At 51.9% G+C, this 16,905-nt stretch overlaps 1 protein-coding gene and 1 pseudogene across 1 annotated transcript in view; both read right to left on the bottom strand.

Moving 5' to 3' along the window:
- Positions 1-16,905, bottom strand: part of GABBR2 (gamma-aminobutyric acid type B receptor subunit 2) — a 383,643-nt gene that overhangs the window by 75,908 nt on the left and 290,830 nt on the right. Inside the window, exon 11 of the mRNA XM_066367578.1 lies at positions 16,434-16,566. Coding sequence (XP_066223675.1) covers positions 16,434-16,566 — 133 coding nt within the window. The remainder of the gene's footprint in view (positions 1-16,433; positions 16,567-16,905) is intronic.
- On the bottom strand, positions 290-8,999 carry LOC136393623 (small COPII coat GTPase SAR1B pseudogene; annotated as a pseudogene).

The following is a 16,905-nucleotide window of genomic DNA, read 5'->3' as shown; positions in this document are numbered from 1 at the left end:
CCATTCTAGCACCTGAGGCAGAGGCCATGGAGTCATCCTCAGCACCCGGGCCAACTTTGCTCCAATGGAGCCTTGGCTGTGGGAGGGGAAGAGAGAGACAGAGAGGAAGGAGAGGGGGAAGGGTGGAGAAGCAGATGGGCGCTTCTGTGTGCCCTGGCCAGGAATCGAACCCGGGACTCCTGCAGCCACTGAGCCAACTGGCCAGGGCTAAAAAATATCTGTTTTTGAACCAAAAAAAGTCTATTGAATTCTAATTATGCATGCTCAGCAATCAAATCTCTGAGTAGGCCTAAATGGTGAGACCTGGACCCAAGGCAGGTGGGTGCCAATCACTGTGCTGTGCCAACCAGCGGCAGCCTCTGTCACCGGGCCTTCTGAGCACCCTGTGCATAAATACTTCCAAAGGCCGGCCATTCAGCTCAATCAGAGAAATGTTGCCCTTTCCTGTGGTCTGATCAGATAAGCTAAACATTTCTGTGTTCTCTCTTCACTGATGGCTTCCGGTCTGTTGATCTTATTCTCAAAAGTCAGTCTGAGCACATTAGCAACGGTTTCATCTGTCATTAGTGAATCAAGTTCTGTTGATTCTGACAGCCTTTCACGGTCTGCACAATCCACCAGAAATACAATGCTACTGATAGCAGGAAGGTAGTGTTCCCCACACTCTTTGAGCTTGAACATGACCTCTCAGATCAAAAGTTGTCAAGGTCATGCCACTCTTGGTTAGTTCTTCTGAAGTGGGATGTAACGTTGGGACATGTTGTCCAAGTCTGTCGTCTTTTAGCATGTGTAGCAATGTTGTTTCTCCTGCGTTATCCAATTTAAGAAATACCAATTTACCAATTTTCTTATATAATCCTGAACGCTGTAGCACACTGTTGAAACCACTGTAAATCCAGTCAAATGTGAAGGACACATTTAAATCTTACAGGGTCTGCAATCGGAGAGAATGCAATTTCTTAATTGGTGTCGGCCGTACAGACTCCGCAACCGAATTGCAAAGCGCAGTGGCTTCTGCATCCCAGTTTGAGTCAGCCTATAGACATTTCTATCAACCCTTGCCAGACCCAAGGCCCTGGACACTGAGGCATTTGAGATTCAAATCCTGCCTTTGATGGGCCCCCAAGGAAGACAGCCATAAAGAGGCACAGAGGGCCCCAGGACCTCTGAGGGATTACTGGGGCAACAGAACAGCCCTCCCTCTTTTCTTCCTGTGAGGAGACAGATCTGCAGAAGGGAGTGTAACCGCTGACTTCTCTGTCTCTTCACCTGAGTCTACAGGAGACCAGGGAAACCCCTTCTATGGGACTCCTGGCTCCTGTGTTGTGGGCAGAGCGTGGAGGAAGTCACTGAGCCCCAGGGGCTGAGACTGGGCAGGTGAATGAGCCTGCTATGGGCCTTCTCCAGTGCTCAGCAAACCCGCCCCTCCGGTAGAACAGGGCAGGACTCAGCCAGAGCTGGCCAGCTCCAGGCCGTCACAGGAGGCTGCTCAGTTAGGGAAGGAGGCCAGAGGAAAAGGGCTGAGACTGGGCAGGTGAATGAGCCTGCTATGGGCCTTCTCCAGTGCTCAGCAAACCCGCCCCTCCGGTAGAACAGGGCAGGACTCAGCCAGAGCTGGCCAGCTCCAGGCCGTCACAGGAGGCTGCTCAGTTAGGGAAGGAGGCCAGAGGAGAAGGGCTGACATCCTCACTCTGCCCAGGGGCCTGTTTCCTCAGGTGTTTGGAGGAAGAGAGGAGCAGCTGCTGCCTGGTCCTGCTGTCCAACCCCTGCCACACCCCCTCATAGTTAGGCTGCTTGGATGCTACTGCTGTGTGTGACCTCAGGAGCCTGTTTACTCGGGGCTAGGCTGGCCTTCCCCTGAGCCCACACTGGACCATTGGTCTGTGCTCAGGACTAAGGCCCAGTCTGGCTCTTATCTATTCCCTAAGGACAATGATGTGCCCGATCCCCAGCTCTGCGCTGGTCGCTGATGGGAATAGCCGGCCTTGATAGGAGCCAACAGTCTGGATCCCGGCAGGCTGGGAAGGGCCAGTCATCATCTGTTGGGTTTGGGAGCCTCCTGGACACCCATTCTCTGTCCACACAGCCATCACGGCCAGACCCCAGCCTTTCCAGCCTTCCCTCACCAGCTGGACTGGACAATCTCCAATATCCAGGGCACTCACTTCACTCCAGACTGGGCTCCGCATCACCGCCCAGCCCTGGGCTGTGGGCCACGGGGGCCTCCTGCCCTGCGAACTCTAGTTCTCGGCTTCAGCTTTTCCTCTGCCTTTCCCCAGCTCTGTTGAGCTAAATTTGCTCGCAAAAGTCCCTTCCTGCCTTTCTAGAAACTCACCTCTCCAGCTTTTCAGAGACAAATCATTTCCCCTTTCTACTTTAGTTGTGACAATAGGAACCGGCTGGGTAGATTGCAAGGCTGAGGCCCTAAGTCTAGGAAGAATGACAGCGTTACAGCTATTTTTCAGAAACATGGACATGTGAATGCTGACAGTGTAGAGATGGGCACTAATCCCTTTTTTCCCCCCAAATTCCAAAAACAAGGAGAAATCAGACAGGCAAGAATGAATCACAGTCCTTTCGAGAAGGCAAAGTATGGTCACATTATTACCCATATTCTAGAGAGAGTATACAAGAAAGTAAACATAACAGAGAGGGGAAGGAGCCAATCATTGCAAATTGAGACCTCAGCTCATCCAGCGACCAGATCATCCATTCCCAGTCTGGTAGAACGGCATAGGACCTCATGGGTCATCTTATTCATCCGTGTGTTTATTCCTTCTTATGTTCATTCAGGAAGCACAGACGCTCTTCCACGCACACAAAGGGGTTATGTCCCGATAAGCCCATCGTAAGTTGAAACAATTATAAGCTGGAAATATGTATACATTGAACACACCTAACCTGCCGAACATCATAGCTTAGCCTAGCTTACCTTACACGTGCTCAGAACATGTACATCAGCCTATAGGAGGGCAAGATGATCTCGCTGCTGCTGCCCCGCAGCACAAGAGATGTACCACATATCTCATTAGCCCAGGAAAAGATCAAAATTCACAATTCAAAGTAAGTGTATTGAATGTAGATCGTTTCAGAACCATCGTAAAGTTGAAGAATGTTAAGTCCGAACCACTGTAAGTTGATGACTGACTGTATTCTTAGGACAGTGGCGAAGTGTTCTATGATAAACAAAGAAACAAAACAACAACAAAAACCAGGGTGATGTTTTCAGAGGTATCAGTTGAGAAAAACCAGTTTGCAGGTGAAGAAGCTGAGACTCAAGTTTAGGGTATTTCTCTAGCCATGCCACACGGCTCCGGCCAGAGCTGAGCCGGGAACCCAGCACCTTGTACCAGCCCAGCCCCTCTCACCTCACATCGTGGTCCCTCCTCCTCAAACTGAGTCCCTTAACCCACACCAGCTTCATCCACGCCCCGGAGTCAGCTGTCAAAGGGACAGGACTCACCCGGGTGGGTGACCAGCCTGAGAACCCTCTCCTGGGTGATCTCAACCCTTGGCTAATGAGTCGTCACCACTGTTAACACTAATGATTTCCATGCATTTTTGTTTGCTGACCAGAAAAACAATGTTCAACATGAACTTACACAGAACATAAAAATTTTAAAAGGATGACAAAAGATGAAATAATAATATTTTTATCTCATCACGTGGCTGACAAAGATCTCTTATTTCGAGGAGAAGTGTCATTCCAGTGTGCTTAGCATTATTATATTTGCTTTGACTTTTTTTTTTTTAAGTGATCATTTTCATGCCAGTTGTCTATTTTGTGAGGGCTGAATTCATTAAGACTCAATAATATAAATGAGTTACATTAGTTAAAACTCAGTCATATAAATTTAACCCAGCATCCGGAAACTGCGGGGTCCTGGCTGTAAACTGAAGGCAAAGGACGGCTGAGGGTTCCCTGGCAGGGAAGACGCACAGGCCCCGAAGGCTGGGTCCTTGGGCCCGCGGGCAAGGCTGGCCCTCAAGCTGCAGTCTGGGAACCGGGACTCGGGGTCGCCACCACTTCCTCAGAGAGAAGAGTGACTCTCTGTGCCTGAACTGTTGGTGCAAACAATGTGGTTTATGTCACACACCTGCTTTCCTGCCGGGAGCCTGCAGTTTGGGTATGTGCTAGGCAGAGGGAGCCAAGGTGATCCATAGTAATCCCGAGGGGCACGGAATGTCCAGTGAGCTTCCCTGGTAGACGGCATTTTGCACGAGCATGTCCTGTGTGTGACTTTTCATGCACTTTCATGGGGAGAGGCTCTTGGAAGCTTGCAGCTGGTTTTCCCTCATCTTTGCCCCTTGAACCTTTTCCCTTTGCTGATTTCGCTGTATTTCCTTTTGATGTAATAAATCACTGCTGGGAGTACAACCGCATGCTGAACCCCCCTAGTGAATTACTGAACTGGGGGTTGTCTTGGGGCCTTTCAACACGATCCCCTATTGCTCTCTGGTGTAATGGGTTGACCAACAACTCTGCTCGGGACAGTTCCTGCATAAAGACCACCCATCACACCCACTGAACCAGGGCCCCAGGGTCAGTCCAAGGAGTAAATATTAATAAAGCTTATTTGCTTTCATTTTTTTCCCACATAAAAAAGTAAATAAAATCTGTAATACATTCATCCACAAGGCGATCCCAGTGGGCTCATGTCCCAGTTGGAGACAGCTCTTCAGACAATGATGAAACGACTCCAGAGGAAAGACTCAGGAAGCAGGACAGTGGGACCCCCACAGAGCTGCCCACCCCAGGCTGGCTCTGCTCAGGGTCAGCACTGGGTCAGGCCTTTGCAAAAGGGAACTGTTCCTTCCCTCTCCACTCCTCACATCTGCTTGAGGTGGAAGTGGACCGAGGGGCAGTCCTGCCTCTCAAAGGGCTCTACCTGGGTTAGCACCCTCACTTCCAGGGCTGACCACTGGCTTTGGTGCTGACAATTCCCTTATCTCTTTCCCAGTTCTATCTTTCTTCTGAGCTCCAGACCTGCCAATGCCACTGTCACTGGGGACCTTAGGTGGCACTCAGGTGTCCCATAAAACCTTCACACTGCACAGCCAGAGTAGGTGTCCCATAAAACCTGCACACGGCACAGCCAGAGTAGGTGTCCCATAAAACCTTCACACTGCACACGGCACAGCCAGAGTAGGTGTCCCATAAAACCTGCACACGGCACAGCCAGAGTAGGTGTCCCATAAAACCTTCACACTGCACACGGCACAGCCAGAGTAGGTGTCCCATAAAACCTGCACACGGCACAGCCAGAGTAGGTGCCCCATAAAACCTGCACACGGCACACGACACAGCCAGAGTAGGTGTCCCATAAAACCTGCACACGGCACAGCCAGAGTAGGTGTCCCATAAAACCTGCACACGGCACAGCCAGAGTAGGTGTCCCATAAAACCTGCACACGGCACACGACACAGCCAGAGTAGGTGTCCCATAAAACCTGCACACGGCACAGCCAGAGTAGGTGTCCCATAAAACCTGCACACGGCACAGCCAGAGTAGGTGTCCCATAAAACCTGCACACGGCACAGCCAGAGTAGGTGTCCCATAAAACCTGCACACGGCACAGCCAGAGTAGGTGTCCCATAAAACCTGCACACCGCACAGCCAGAGTAGGTGTCCCATAAAACCTGCACACGGCACAGCCAGAGCTGAGCGCTTCCTCCTCCTCCATTTCTTCCCAACCCAGGGAGGGGGCTATTACCCACCTGTCACCCAAGTTAGGGACCTGGAAGCCCCCCAGGAATCCCCCCCAGTCTCACTCTGCTAGTCAACCCACAAGCCCACCTCCTTCTGTCTCCCCCCGCCCCCTGACCTTCCTTTGCCCTTCCCTGTGCTCTCAGAGGTGGGGTCCTACGCTAGCAACTCCTGGGCTCCCTTGCCCTCTGGCTCCTGGCTGGGCCTGGAAGGCCCCATCAGGGGACTAGAGGTGCCAGGAGAGAGAAGATGGGCATATGCTCCCTGCTGCCCCTGTGTCCCTGCTGCTCCTCTGGCCATAGGTGGCTCCTCACACGCCTCCAGTCCTCTCCGGGCTCAGGAAGACACCCCTGTCTCTACCCTCTGAGGCCCCGGATTGGTGAGTCTGCCAGTAAGTAGTTGCTGGTCTCTGGAGGCGAGACTCCCCTCTTTGCTTCTTTATATGAACCAGAGGGTGGGCTCTGTCTTCTGCCAGGGGCAATGCCGTCTCACTCCCATGTCTCTTGTTAGTACCCCTCCTCTCTGTTCCCATGGCGCCATTCACATTCATCTGGAGTCAGACCGACACGGGCTCAAGTCTTAGCTTTGCCACTTGCTATCTATATGAACAGATAGCAGGTTCTGTAACCTCTTTGAGTTTCAATTTCCTCATCTGTGAAAGGGGGGATAACATTTACGCCTCTGACTTTGTAGAGTGGTTGCGAGGGGTTAGATAGAAGACCGTGTGTAAAGTGCTGAGGTTCATAATCAGTATCTGATTTTTGTTCACGTGTTCCTTATCACCACTCACTGGACCACTGCAGGAGCCGCCAGCTAGCAGTCTCCCCGCCTCTGCCCTCGCCTCCTGCTCACTCATCCGAGAGGGAGGCTGCTCTCCAGTGCAAATCGAAGCAAGCTTGACCAGGCTTAAACCCTTCACTGCCCTGCAACCCTTCAGGTTAGACTCCAGGGTGTGGCCCCCACCACCCCACCACCTCTCCCGCCACTCCCAACCTGGCGCTGCACACCCGAGCCACTCCACGCTGCTCCGACGTTCCCCACACACCACCCGGACTCAGCGGCCAGCCTGGCTCCAGCTCTTTCCTCCATTCGGGGTGCCATTCCTCTATTTATCGCCTTCACACATTCTCATTTGTTTCCACAATCGAAATCATGCGCCACCTCCTCTGAGAAGCCCGCTCAGGTCTTGCAGGGAGGTCATGGCTATCTCCTTCTTGAGACTCTGCCCTCACACACATTTCCTGCTGTGCTGGTCGTGTGGAGGTGACATCTACCCGGTCACCTGTCTGTCTCTCCCAAGCAATGGTGTTCCTGGCAGGCAGAGCCTGCCCTGCCCAACTTTGGACCTCTGGGCCAGTGCTGAGGGGCGATCAGGCTGGGTGGCCCAGATAGAGAGGTAGTGAACTCTGCCCCCAGAAATGTGAGGTGGAGCTGAGCAAGGACACGGCAGGAAGACCGCAGAGGGAACGAGCGTTCAGCTCCAGAAGGGGCTGAGTTTGCGGCCTTGGCGTCCCCTTCTATCCGAATGAATTATGCTCTCTGAGGTGTGAGCTCCGTGCCCCTCCCCATATTTAAGCAGAGCTTGGAGGACCCCCTATCAGGGTGCTGTAGGGGCATTTCCTACACTGGGGGAAGCTTTATTTGATGGAGTCCCAGCTTTCTCCCTTCTGTGGGGCTCTATGATGCCAGATAAACTGGAAGATTCTAAGGGGCTGTAATGGTTCTGTTTCCAATATGCTGCCTCTACCACAAATCTCTCCTGATTCATCAACACAAGATGAACAGCTACTTCGTTCTTTTCTCTGAGTCTTAAACATTATTTACTCTTCTGATTTTAACATCTTTCCTTTTCTCTCCTCAGCCATAAAGTACTTGGGCCCCTCTGCGCACTGCCTTGAACACACATCTATGATGTGTGTGTGTGTGTGTGTGTGTGTGTGTGTGTGTGTGTGTGTAGAACTCGAGGCAGGCAATGCCCATCTCAGTCTCAACTATGATAAAGGAAAAGAAAACAATTAGAACAAATCTCCAAATGGAAAGAAAAATCTATGCCCGGAACAAGTCTGCTCAGCTGCATGTTCAATTGATTTTGGGAAGGGCTGCCAGGCAGAGAGAAGGGCTTTCATTGCTCTTTTGGGGATCAGCAGGAAAATGGATGTGCAGCGCGCTGGTAGGTCTGTTCTGACAGAAGACTGGGGCTGCTCTGCTCAGGGCCTCCTGTGGCCCCGGAGGCATGTGGGCCCCAGGCGGGAGTCAGAATGCCCAGGATGAAGCCCTGGTGGCTGGGGGGCAAGTCGCTCGCCTGCTGTCCAAGGTTCTGAAAAGGGCCTTTAGTTTTGTTTTGACTGCTCTCCCCAGGCAACCACTGTGAGAGGGCAAGGGAAGACCCAGAGTGCCCAAGAGCAAGCCCCAGACCTCCATTATGTATGAGGTCGGGGAAAAGGCAAGCACCCTGGAGCTGAAACACCCGGCCTCAGCCTGCGGTCTCTGAGCAAGGGGTGGGGGGGAGATGTGACGTGTGTCCCAAGGCAGTAACCCTGTGAAGGCCGTACCCTGTAGATAGCTCTAGAGACCCTGCCTTGCCCAGGGTCCTGTAAGTAAGACCCACACAGATAATGAATGCCCTCTAGGGTTTAGACCACAGCAAAGCCTCTCTGGGGAAACAATTCAGGGAGCCATGGGAAATTCTGGGCACAAACAGGGGTACTCTGGGACCACAGTCAGGGCCAGTGGGGTGTCCTAGGAGCCTTGAGGGCCAATTAGAGAAGGTTCTCCCTTTTGGGAGGAGGCATTTCTAAGAGGCACGCCCTCGAGACCCCTTTGAAAGAACCCCCTCCTTCTGGCCCTCCCAGTCAGAACTCATCAGGTTCAGCTGGAATTCAGCCCCCGTCACCCCTGATGCCAACACTCTGGTGCAGTGCACACAATGTACAACTGCGCTCGATGGCATTGGCTCGGGGAACAGAACAACACAGAGTGAGAGGAGAGCTGTTTCTTCTCCTCTCCATGACCCCAGCAGGTGCCTTGGCCACCAGAGGTTGGGGAGTTTTCTGGAAGTGTGACATTCTCAACATGGGTGGTGGCAGCAGGTGTGGGTGTGTGCTGGGGAGGGGGCTGATGATGTGTGTCTCCAGGCAGCTCTGTGGGCTGAAGACGTGGGCACGTGGGTGTTAGGGCAAGAGAAGGAGAGGGTGGGCATACCATGCTGACAGAAGTTGCTGTGAAATCTGTGAGCAAGGAAGAGGCCTCTTCTAGGACCTCCAGAAATAACTGCAGCTCGTACTGAGGCATCCCCTATTTTAAGCTCCCCGATTTGTTCCTTTGCTTTGTCTACACTCCCTCCTCGATGCCTGTCTCTATCAGGGCATACAACATGCTGAATGGAAGATACTTGGGTACCTACATATTCCTGTCCGCACTGCCAGCTCTCTGAGGGCAGTGATCTATGCCTGCAGGCCCTGGCACATAGCAGTGCCTTGAAAATGTTGCCATCTAAATGAATAAATAAGGGCTGTGACTGGCCCACCTGAAGGCGTGTGGGATGGGAGGACATCAGCTGCCCATGGGCTGGAAAGTCTGGGGAGCCCCTGGGGCCCTCCTTTGGAAGCCAGAGGGCCCACAGAGCCCTTCCCAACTGCAGGCCTTAGATGGCTGGGGACAGAGGAGATGGGGGGCACTGCTGTCAGAAAGGTTGCTACATCCTGTCCAGCACTCCAGTTGCTCACACAGGCCCCTGTTAGTGCCAGTCCTAGCAGCTGGCTCCCTCCAGCTGGTCTGAACCTGTCAGTCAAGGCCACCATCAAACCATGTGGGCGTCTCCTGGCCCAGGGCTTCTGACCACCTTCTAAAATCACCAATCCCTTTACCATGGGCTGCCGCAAAAGCATGGCATCACATGCTAGATCAGCCCCCAAGCAACAAGATTATATTAGGTTATCTTTCAACTGCCTCAAAAAGAAATCCCGAAGACAGAACAAAACAAACAAACAAACAAACAAACAAACAGATATTTATGGCCTATTGACTGAAAACATCATTAATTCCTGCTAGACTTGAATATACTTGGAGGCCAGTAGGGTATTCCCAGACAGCCTTTACCTTTTGAGTTAGAGTTAGAAAATCCTAGCAGCTCCAGGAAGGCTGGAAGAGGACGTCATTCTCCCCAGCCCAGTGCTGGCTCCCCATTCTTTCCCAGCAGCTGCCCAGCCTGAACCCATTCATACACCTCTGTGAGCAGGTGGAGGGCTGGGGGCAGGCTTCGGGACCCAGAGTCCGACCCCACCTCTTGTGAGGGGGCTGCCCTGCATGCTGAGATTACAGGGTGGAGGCCCAGGAGGCCGGCTCCCCACTCCCAGTTGATCCTCACGGGACGTGGTTTTGGTGCTTCCATTTCTCTTCCACGATAGTCTCCAAGAGACCAACACGAGAATGAAGCATGGGTTCTAGTTGAGACCTTGCCATTCTGTGGCTGTGGACGCAGCCTCAGGATCACCCGGTAGCTTGTCAGGGAGGGAGCCCCTCAGGCCACCCTGCTGAGCCAGAATCTGCACTCGCCCAGACCGGGTGACACATGTGTGCCCCGGGCAGCACTCTCTGTGCAGGTAGCCGCTGGGAGGCTTACCCTCCAGGGGTTGTAGACGGTAGCTGGAAGGCGTAGGTAGGACTTACGGGATGCTAGTAACGATCTTGACCTGGAGACTGGATTCACGGTTAAGTTTAGTTTGCGAAAATTCATTGAGCCACATACTTATGCGGGTATATCTTTACTTGAACGAAAAGTGAGAAACGAAAGGAGTCGGGATAGTCGGCCAGGGGAGTCAGCTGGGAGAACAGGGGCAGCGTTACAGCAGCCCCGGGCCAGTCTGGCCTCGATGAGCTCTTACGTCAGATTGCAGGGACAGGACTCTCCTGCGAGGGCCCTCCGAGGTCCCATCTGTGTCACTCTCACCTCCCTCACAGCCTGTCCTGAGGCGTCAGCGTCAATGCAGCAGAGGCAGACCAGCTTGGCCATGACCTAGGCAGGCCCTAAGTCTGTTCCTGACTGCTCTAGCGAAACAAGACCATGTAAGACCAAAACTTCCATGGTTATGGAAACTATACCCAGTCAACAAGCACGAACCCCACCGTCCAGCCTTTTCCTCATCCCAGATAACTCTGCTTTATCAGTGTCACTCTTAGCAGTGTGCAGAGGTGAATACAATTACCCAGATATAGTCCCATTATTCATTCATTCATTCATATGGTAATGGCTAACGTTTACTGAATCTTATTACGAGGCAGACACTAAGTGCTTTACAGACACTATCTCACTTAATCCTCACACCCCTTTCATTATCTCCACTTTAGAGAGGAGAAACTAAGGTTCAGAAGTGTTAAGCAACTTAAACACACAGCTGGGAAGGAGTGCAGTTGGGATTTGAACACTAGCAGCCTTGACTGCAGCTCTCTGATATACTTTGGAGATGCATCAAAAAATGGATCCAGGCCCTGGCCGGTTGGCTCAGTGGTAGAGCGTCGGCCTGGCGTGCAGGAGTCCCGGGTACGATTCCCGGCCAGGGCACACAGAAGAAGCACCCATCTGCTTCTCCACCCCTCCCCCTCTCCTTCCTCTCTGTCTCTCTCTTCCCCTCCCGCAGCCAAGGCTCCATTGGAGCAAAGTTGGCCCCGGCGCTGAGGATGGCTCTGTGGCCTCTGCCTCAGGCGCTAGAATGGCTCTGATTGTGGCACAGTGATGCCCCAAGATGGGCAGAGCATCGCCCCCTGGTGGGCATGCCGGTGGGTCCCGGTCGGGCGCATGTGGGAGTCTGTCTGACTGCCTCCCTGTTTCCAGCTTCGGAAAAATGCAAAAAGAAAAAAAAAAAAAAAAAAAAAAAAAGAATCCATAAATACACTAAAACTCCTGAATTGTACACCTCAAAAGGGTAAATTTTTATGGTATATGAATCACATCTCAATTTTTAAAGATCTAAATGGACAACTTTGGTTGAGATATGTGTTGATCCAACCCTAAGAATTTTAGTTCATTTGTTTCTCTTGTTATAAACCAGCTTACAAAAAAAAAAAAAAATCAAAATATTTCTTAAAAAAAAAAAAGAAAAGATGAATGAAACATCTTGGATGTCTTTGCAGTCCCACAGAGCTGGTTCCAAACTTCAGCCCTGCCACTTGGCCATGGAGGACAGAGTTCCAGTTTCCTCTCCCGTAGGGCGGGGACAGCAAGCCCAGCCTTGCCAGGCGGTTGTGGGGTCTGGAGGAAAGGCTGCACCGGGCGGGCGGGCAGCGAGCTGGCCTTGGTAAACCAGGGTGGAGAGCACCGGATTTCATGAGTGCACCGGCTGGGCGTGATAACATGGACCGCCGGCAGGAAAGTTCCAAGGGGACCCGCAGCTGCTGAGCCCTGCGCTCACGTGGGCCCAGGCCCCCCTGAGTCTCCCATCCTCCTGCAGGGTCCCTCTTCACTCTCCACGCCTGTGCTGGGCTCCTGCCTAACACTCCTCAAGGAGGATGGGTGCCCTTCCTCCTCCTCACCCACCTGGCTCCCTCTCTGGGTTGCCAGGGGCTGGGACCCCTGAGCCAGGCCAGTGTGTAAGCTGTTATGATGCCTTCCCACCCCCCTGGCACCCGGGCTCTGGCCCACATCCAGCACTGTCCTCATAGGCAGCTCCGTGCCCACAGGGGCCACGTTGCTATGGTGATTCCGCTACCCACACAGTGTCCAGGGAGACAGCACAGTGTAGCTGGGGCTCTTTGCAAGACTTGCTGAAACCAGGCTGGGAAGATTCCGGAAAGGGTCAGAAGGAGCGGGGGATGGGAACTGCGTGTAACTGCTTCCCCAGCAGGAGCTGTGCGTGTGCGTGCTCACACATCACCCACCCCCCGTCCACGTTATAATGGCTCTTCTGAGCACAGGCACAGCCTCTAGAGAGGCATCAACTTGTGACTATCATACGTTTCTTCATGAGGTGATGCTCAGGGTTTATTTTTATGTTTTGTTTCTATACTGAACACTAAAAAATAAAAAAAGAAAAAGAAAAAAGGTGGCAGCGGAACAGACTGAGTTGTGACTTTGCTCCACATCGGAAGCTGCCCTGTCCTTTGTCCCAGAAGAGTTCCTACAGAACACAGAGTGGGACTCCAGGCCATTATACTGGGATGGGGAGAAAGATGCCGACCCCTGCGCCCCTCTTCCCCCTCCCCTCTCCCCCTCTCCCCCTCTCCACTCCCATCTTCACCCCTATGTTCTAGCCAGCTTGTCTGAATCATCTCGTCTAACCCACACCACAATCCTGCATTCATTACACTCATTTTACAGATGACAACACCGAGGCTGAGATGCCAAGTCACTTGCCATGGTGGGAGCTGGTGAGTGTAGGAGGAGGGAGTGAAACCCGGGCTGCTGTTTGAGATCTGTGCTCACTGCCCCAGGAGGCCCTACTTCTACCTCCTGTTCCCACCGGTGGGAGTTTACTGGGCCAGCCTTCTAGGCCAGGAGAAAACAGAGGCCTCAGCAGCCGCAGCGGCAGTGGCAGCAGCAGCGGCAGCAAGGGAAACAAAGGAGCCAACCCCGGAAGAGCAGGTGGAGCCCAACCCAAATTGCGCCCACTGGGTTGTGATGTTTGGGCTCTAAACTCAGAGCTTTCAGTTCGCCTTTCTGGGCAATATTGGGGGTTATTAAAGAAATGATACATGCACACATTGGTGCTGACCCACTTCGATCCAGAGTAGTTAATCGATGCCTTTTCCCCACAGTCATGAATGTGGGCTCCGCTTTGCAGAGCCTCTGGAACAGCCCTGACTGCAAATAAATGAATCCTCGGGGTGGTGAGAAGCGGGCCCTGCCGTCCTCCCAGAGCCCTTGTGTGCGGAGCTAATGCTGATTTGTAAAGCACTTTATGGTTTATTCATACTGCCTCGCCAGGCTTCCCAGGACAGCTTTCCCTCGCACAAATGAGCACGACTCCCAGAATAGAATGTCAGGCTTCATTAAAAGAAAAATGCCGGGTGTGGGGGACGTCCCTTTCTTGCTCCCTAGCCTGCGTCACCCAGTGTTTGAGAGATTCAGGTCAAACCCCAGAAAGCACCTGTGCTTGTGAGCGGGGAGGGATGTCAGGAGCCTCTTCCCAGGAGGGAGAGACTCTGCAAGGGCTGGGCCCTCAGCCTCTGCTCCAAACACTCAAACTCAAGCCAGGAAACGTGTTCGCAGGTGGCCGGCAGCGAGCGAAGAGGAGCTGGGCACAGGGACCCTCCCGTGGGACAGGGTGGAGTTCTGCTGCCCTTATTTTCAGCTGGGGGAATAAGGCGGGTCCCTCAGCTCTCAGAGATGCATGGAGGGACCAGAGCACTGAGCAGATCAGAAGTCACCAAACTAGCCCCCAGGAGCACTTTCATTCTCGTCTCCTCAAACTTGGGGAGGGTTTCCCCGAGCACAGGGGGGAGGAAAGCTTGTTTCTCTCAGTGAGCTTCTTTGGGGTGACTCGAGAGCAGCTCCCCATAGACACACACGGCTCCTGGGAAACAGCAACCCCAGGGCACAGAAATCACACGGATGCAGAAATTTAGGAGACGTGATGGCTTCATGCCTTCCCTGAAACGAGCAAGACTTCCACGACTGAAGTCACACACACAGGGTCACACTCCTGAGGGAAAAACACCACTGATTCAAAGCCACAAGGACTTTGGAACAGTTAAGCTTCGGAAGGAGCAGACTCCAGGCACCCTGAGAGCAGGCACATGGGGGACCGGTAACTCCTGAGCTCACTTTCTGACCCCAGGATGGCAGGATGAAGCAGAGGCGGCAGTGCTGGGCTGGGAATAAAAATCTCTGAGCAGGAAGCCAGATCTGGGTGACCCTGCAGTACTTGGGGTCTGATTGCCTTCCCGGAGAGGATGGATGCCTGAGCACCCTGCTGACCTCATCATCCGCCTAGGGATGGGGACATGACCACCCACTTCTCAGATGAAGCCTTTTGAACAAAGTAAGCGCGTTCGAAGGGTTCCATCTCAATTGCCAAACAATTCACATTGAAGTTACTGGTGACATTAACAGACTCCGTGCAAAGGTCAGTCCAATCTAAAAATCTGCAGAAATCAGGGGAGCATCATCACATACAGCGTAAGATTCCAAGGGCTTCTCTCCTTGCCACCTGCTGTCTCAGGGCATAGGAATCCAATGCAGCCCAGAAAGTCCAACGGGGTGGTGACCTGCAGCAAGTATTAGGGGGTCCTCTGCTTGTTTTTCCCTCCCTGCCAACTTTCAATCCATTGCCATCCAGTAGTGGGCGCCACTGAGACTTTAGAGCAACAAATAAAATCTAAAAGAGTTGGCTTTGCAAAACTGGGCCCAACAACAGAAGAGGTGCTTCTGGATTAACTTTGTCAGCACCAATCCTTTGACCATCCCTTCTAGCTCTCACCTTCCAGGCAGAGAATTAGATGACGTATTGCATTTGGGACAACAGAGAGAGACCCAATGGCCGACCCAGTTTTTGAGAGATCACAGTAGTCAAAGTCTAGAAATAAATCTCAACTGGTCTTCCTCGTCTTAAAAAGTACGCTGCTGACCCCGGCCACCGAGTGTGGGCACTACACAACTGCCAACTGTTAATGGCGAAGCTCCTGAAAATGACAACGACCACCGCGCAACAATTTAAAACATATTAATTTTCAAAATAATATTTCTAAAATATAGTGCGTAAGTTACACTGTTTTGGGCTTCCTCAATATATGCATTTTCATTGGGGGTGATCTAGTTCCCAAGGGGGCCGACATTGGGTCTTGAATGTAAAAATATATTACTCTTTTATGTAGACACTAAAGATATACCTCAGTACATATTGTGCACACGTCTTTGGTATTAAATTTTCGTGAGGGGATGATTAGGAAAAAAGTCTAAAAAGACTCCTTGGTGGGAGGGGCAATAGGAAAAAATGGTTGAAAAACACTAAGTTGAGAATAACAATTACAATCTTTTCACCTGACCAGGTGGTGGTGCAGTGGATAGAGTGTTGGACTGGGATGCGGAAGGACCCAGGTTCGAGACCCCGAGGTCGCCAGCTTGAGCGCGGGTTCATCTGGTGTGAGTACAAAGCTCACCAGCTTGGACCCAAGGTCACGAGCAGGGGGTTACTCAGTCTGCTGAAGGCCCATGGTCAAGACACATATGAGAAAGCAATCAATGAACAACTAAGGTGTGGCAATGAAAAACTAATGATTGATGCTTCTCATCTCTTTCCGTTCCTGTCTGTCTGTCCCTATCTATCCCTCTCTCTGACTTTCCCTCTGTCTCTGAAAACAATCTTTTCTATACGACTCAAAGTTCGTTATCCATACAGACTTGTCTCCTTACACTCTGGGATGGTCATTGAGGTAAAGGGGTGGACTTGTTCCTTCTTAAACGGCCCTGACCTGAACCCAGGTGCGGGTGCTTGTCTGGATGGAAATTTTTCTCCCTGGCCTTTTGAGGTTATCCAGTCATTCCACAGTGGGCTCTTCTAACAGTGGTCTGTCCAATCCAAAATCTTAATTTTACAGGTAATACTTCAGTCCATTCTGGTCTAAAAGCAACAACCTACTGCCCCATTGAACTGTGTGAACAGCTGAGCGGGCTGTGTTCTGCCTGTTCATGTATTTTCATGTATTTCTGGGTTCGCATGAATGTTTTTGATGGTTGAGGTCACCAAAAAAAACTTTAGATCATGTTCCAAAGGAACAAGCAGAATGACTTACAGTGCAGAGTGTTTCGAAGGTCTTTTCAGAGACAAAGGATCCATCAAGGCCAAAAAGAAAGATGGATGCATAGGAGAGCATTCCTCCCAGGATGATGAGGTTGTTCATGTACGGGCTCGACATCTTGATCAGCCTGACGAGAGAAGAGACACTACAGTCAACAGAACTGGCCACGCAGTGATTCCTCGGACAGGTATCATGACGGTGCACACTGTTGCACAGGTAGAGGAGCAGAGAAAAGTGAAAGCCCTGGTCTCCTCCACAGCCCCCTCCCCAAGACTGCCCCACCCACTAGGGACTATTTCCCCTCACTAAGGGACCCTGGACAGCTACCAATTCCTAGTGATTTTCTTGCCTCCGTGGTCAAGTTCACTTCTCTAGGGACATCTAACATTAACTTTTAGTTTATACAGAACTGGTTAAGTCAACAGTGAAGACAGGCCAAATCTAGAGAAGTCTACATTTATGTCCA

The sequence above is a fragment of the Saccopteryx leptura genome, chromosome 2 (assembly GCF_036850995.1).
Source record: "Saccopteryx leptura isolate mSacLep1 chromosome 2, mSacLep1_pri_phased_curated, whole genome shotgun sequence".
Classification (NCBI taxonomy): domain Eukaryota; kingdom Metazoa; phylum Chordata; class Mammalia; order Chiroptera; family Emballonuridae; genus Saccopteryx; species Saccopteryx leptura.
This window is presented reverse-complemented; position numbering and strand designations above follow the sequence as displayed.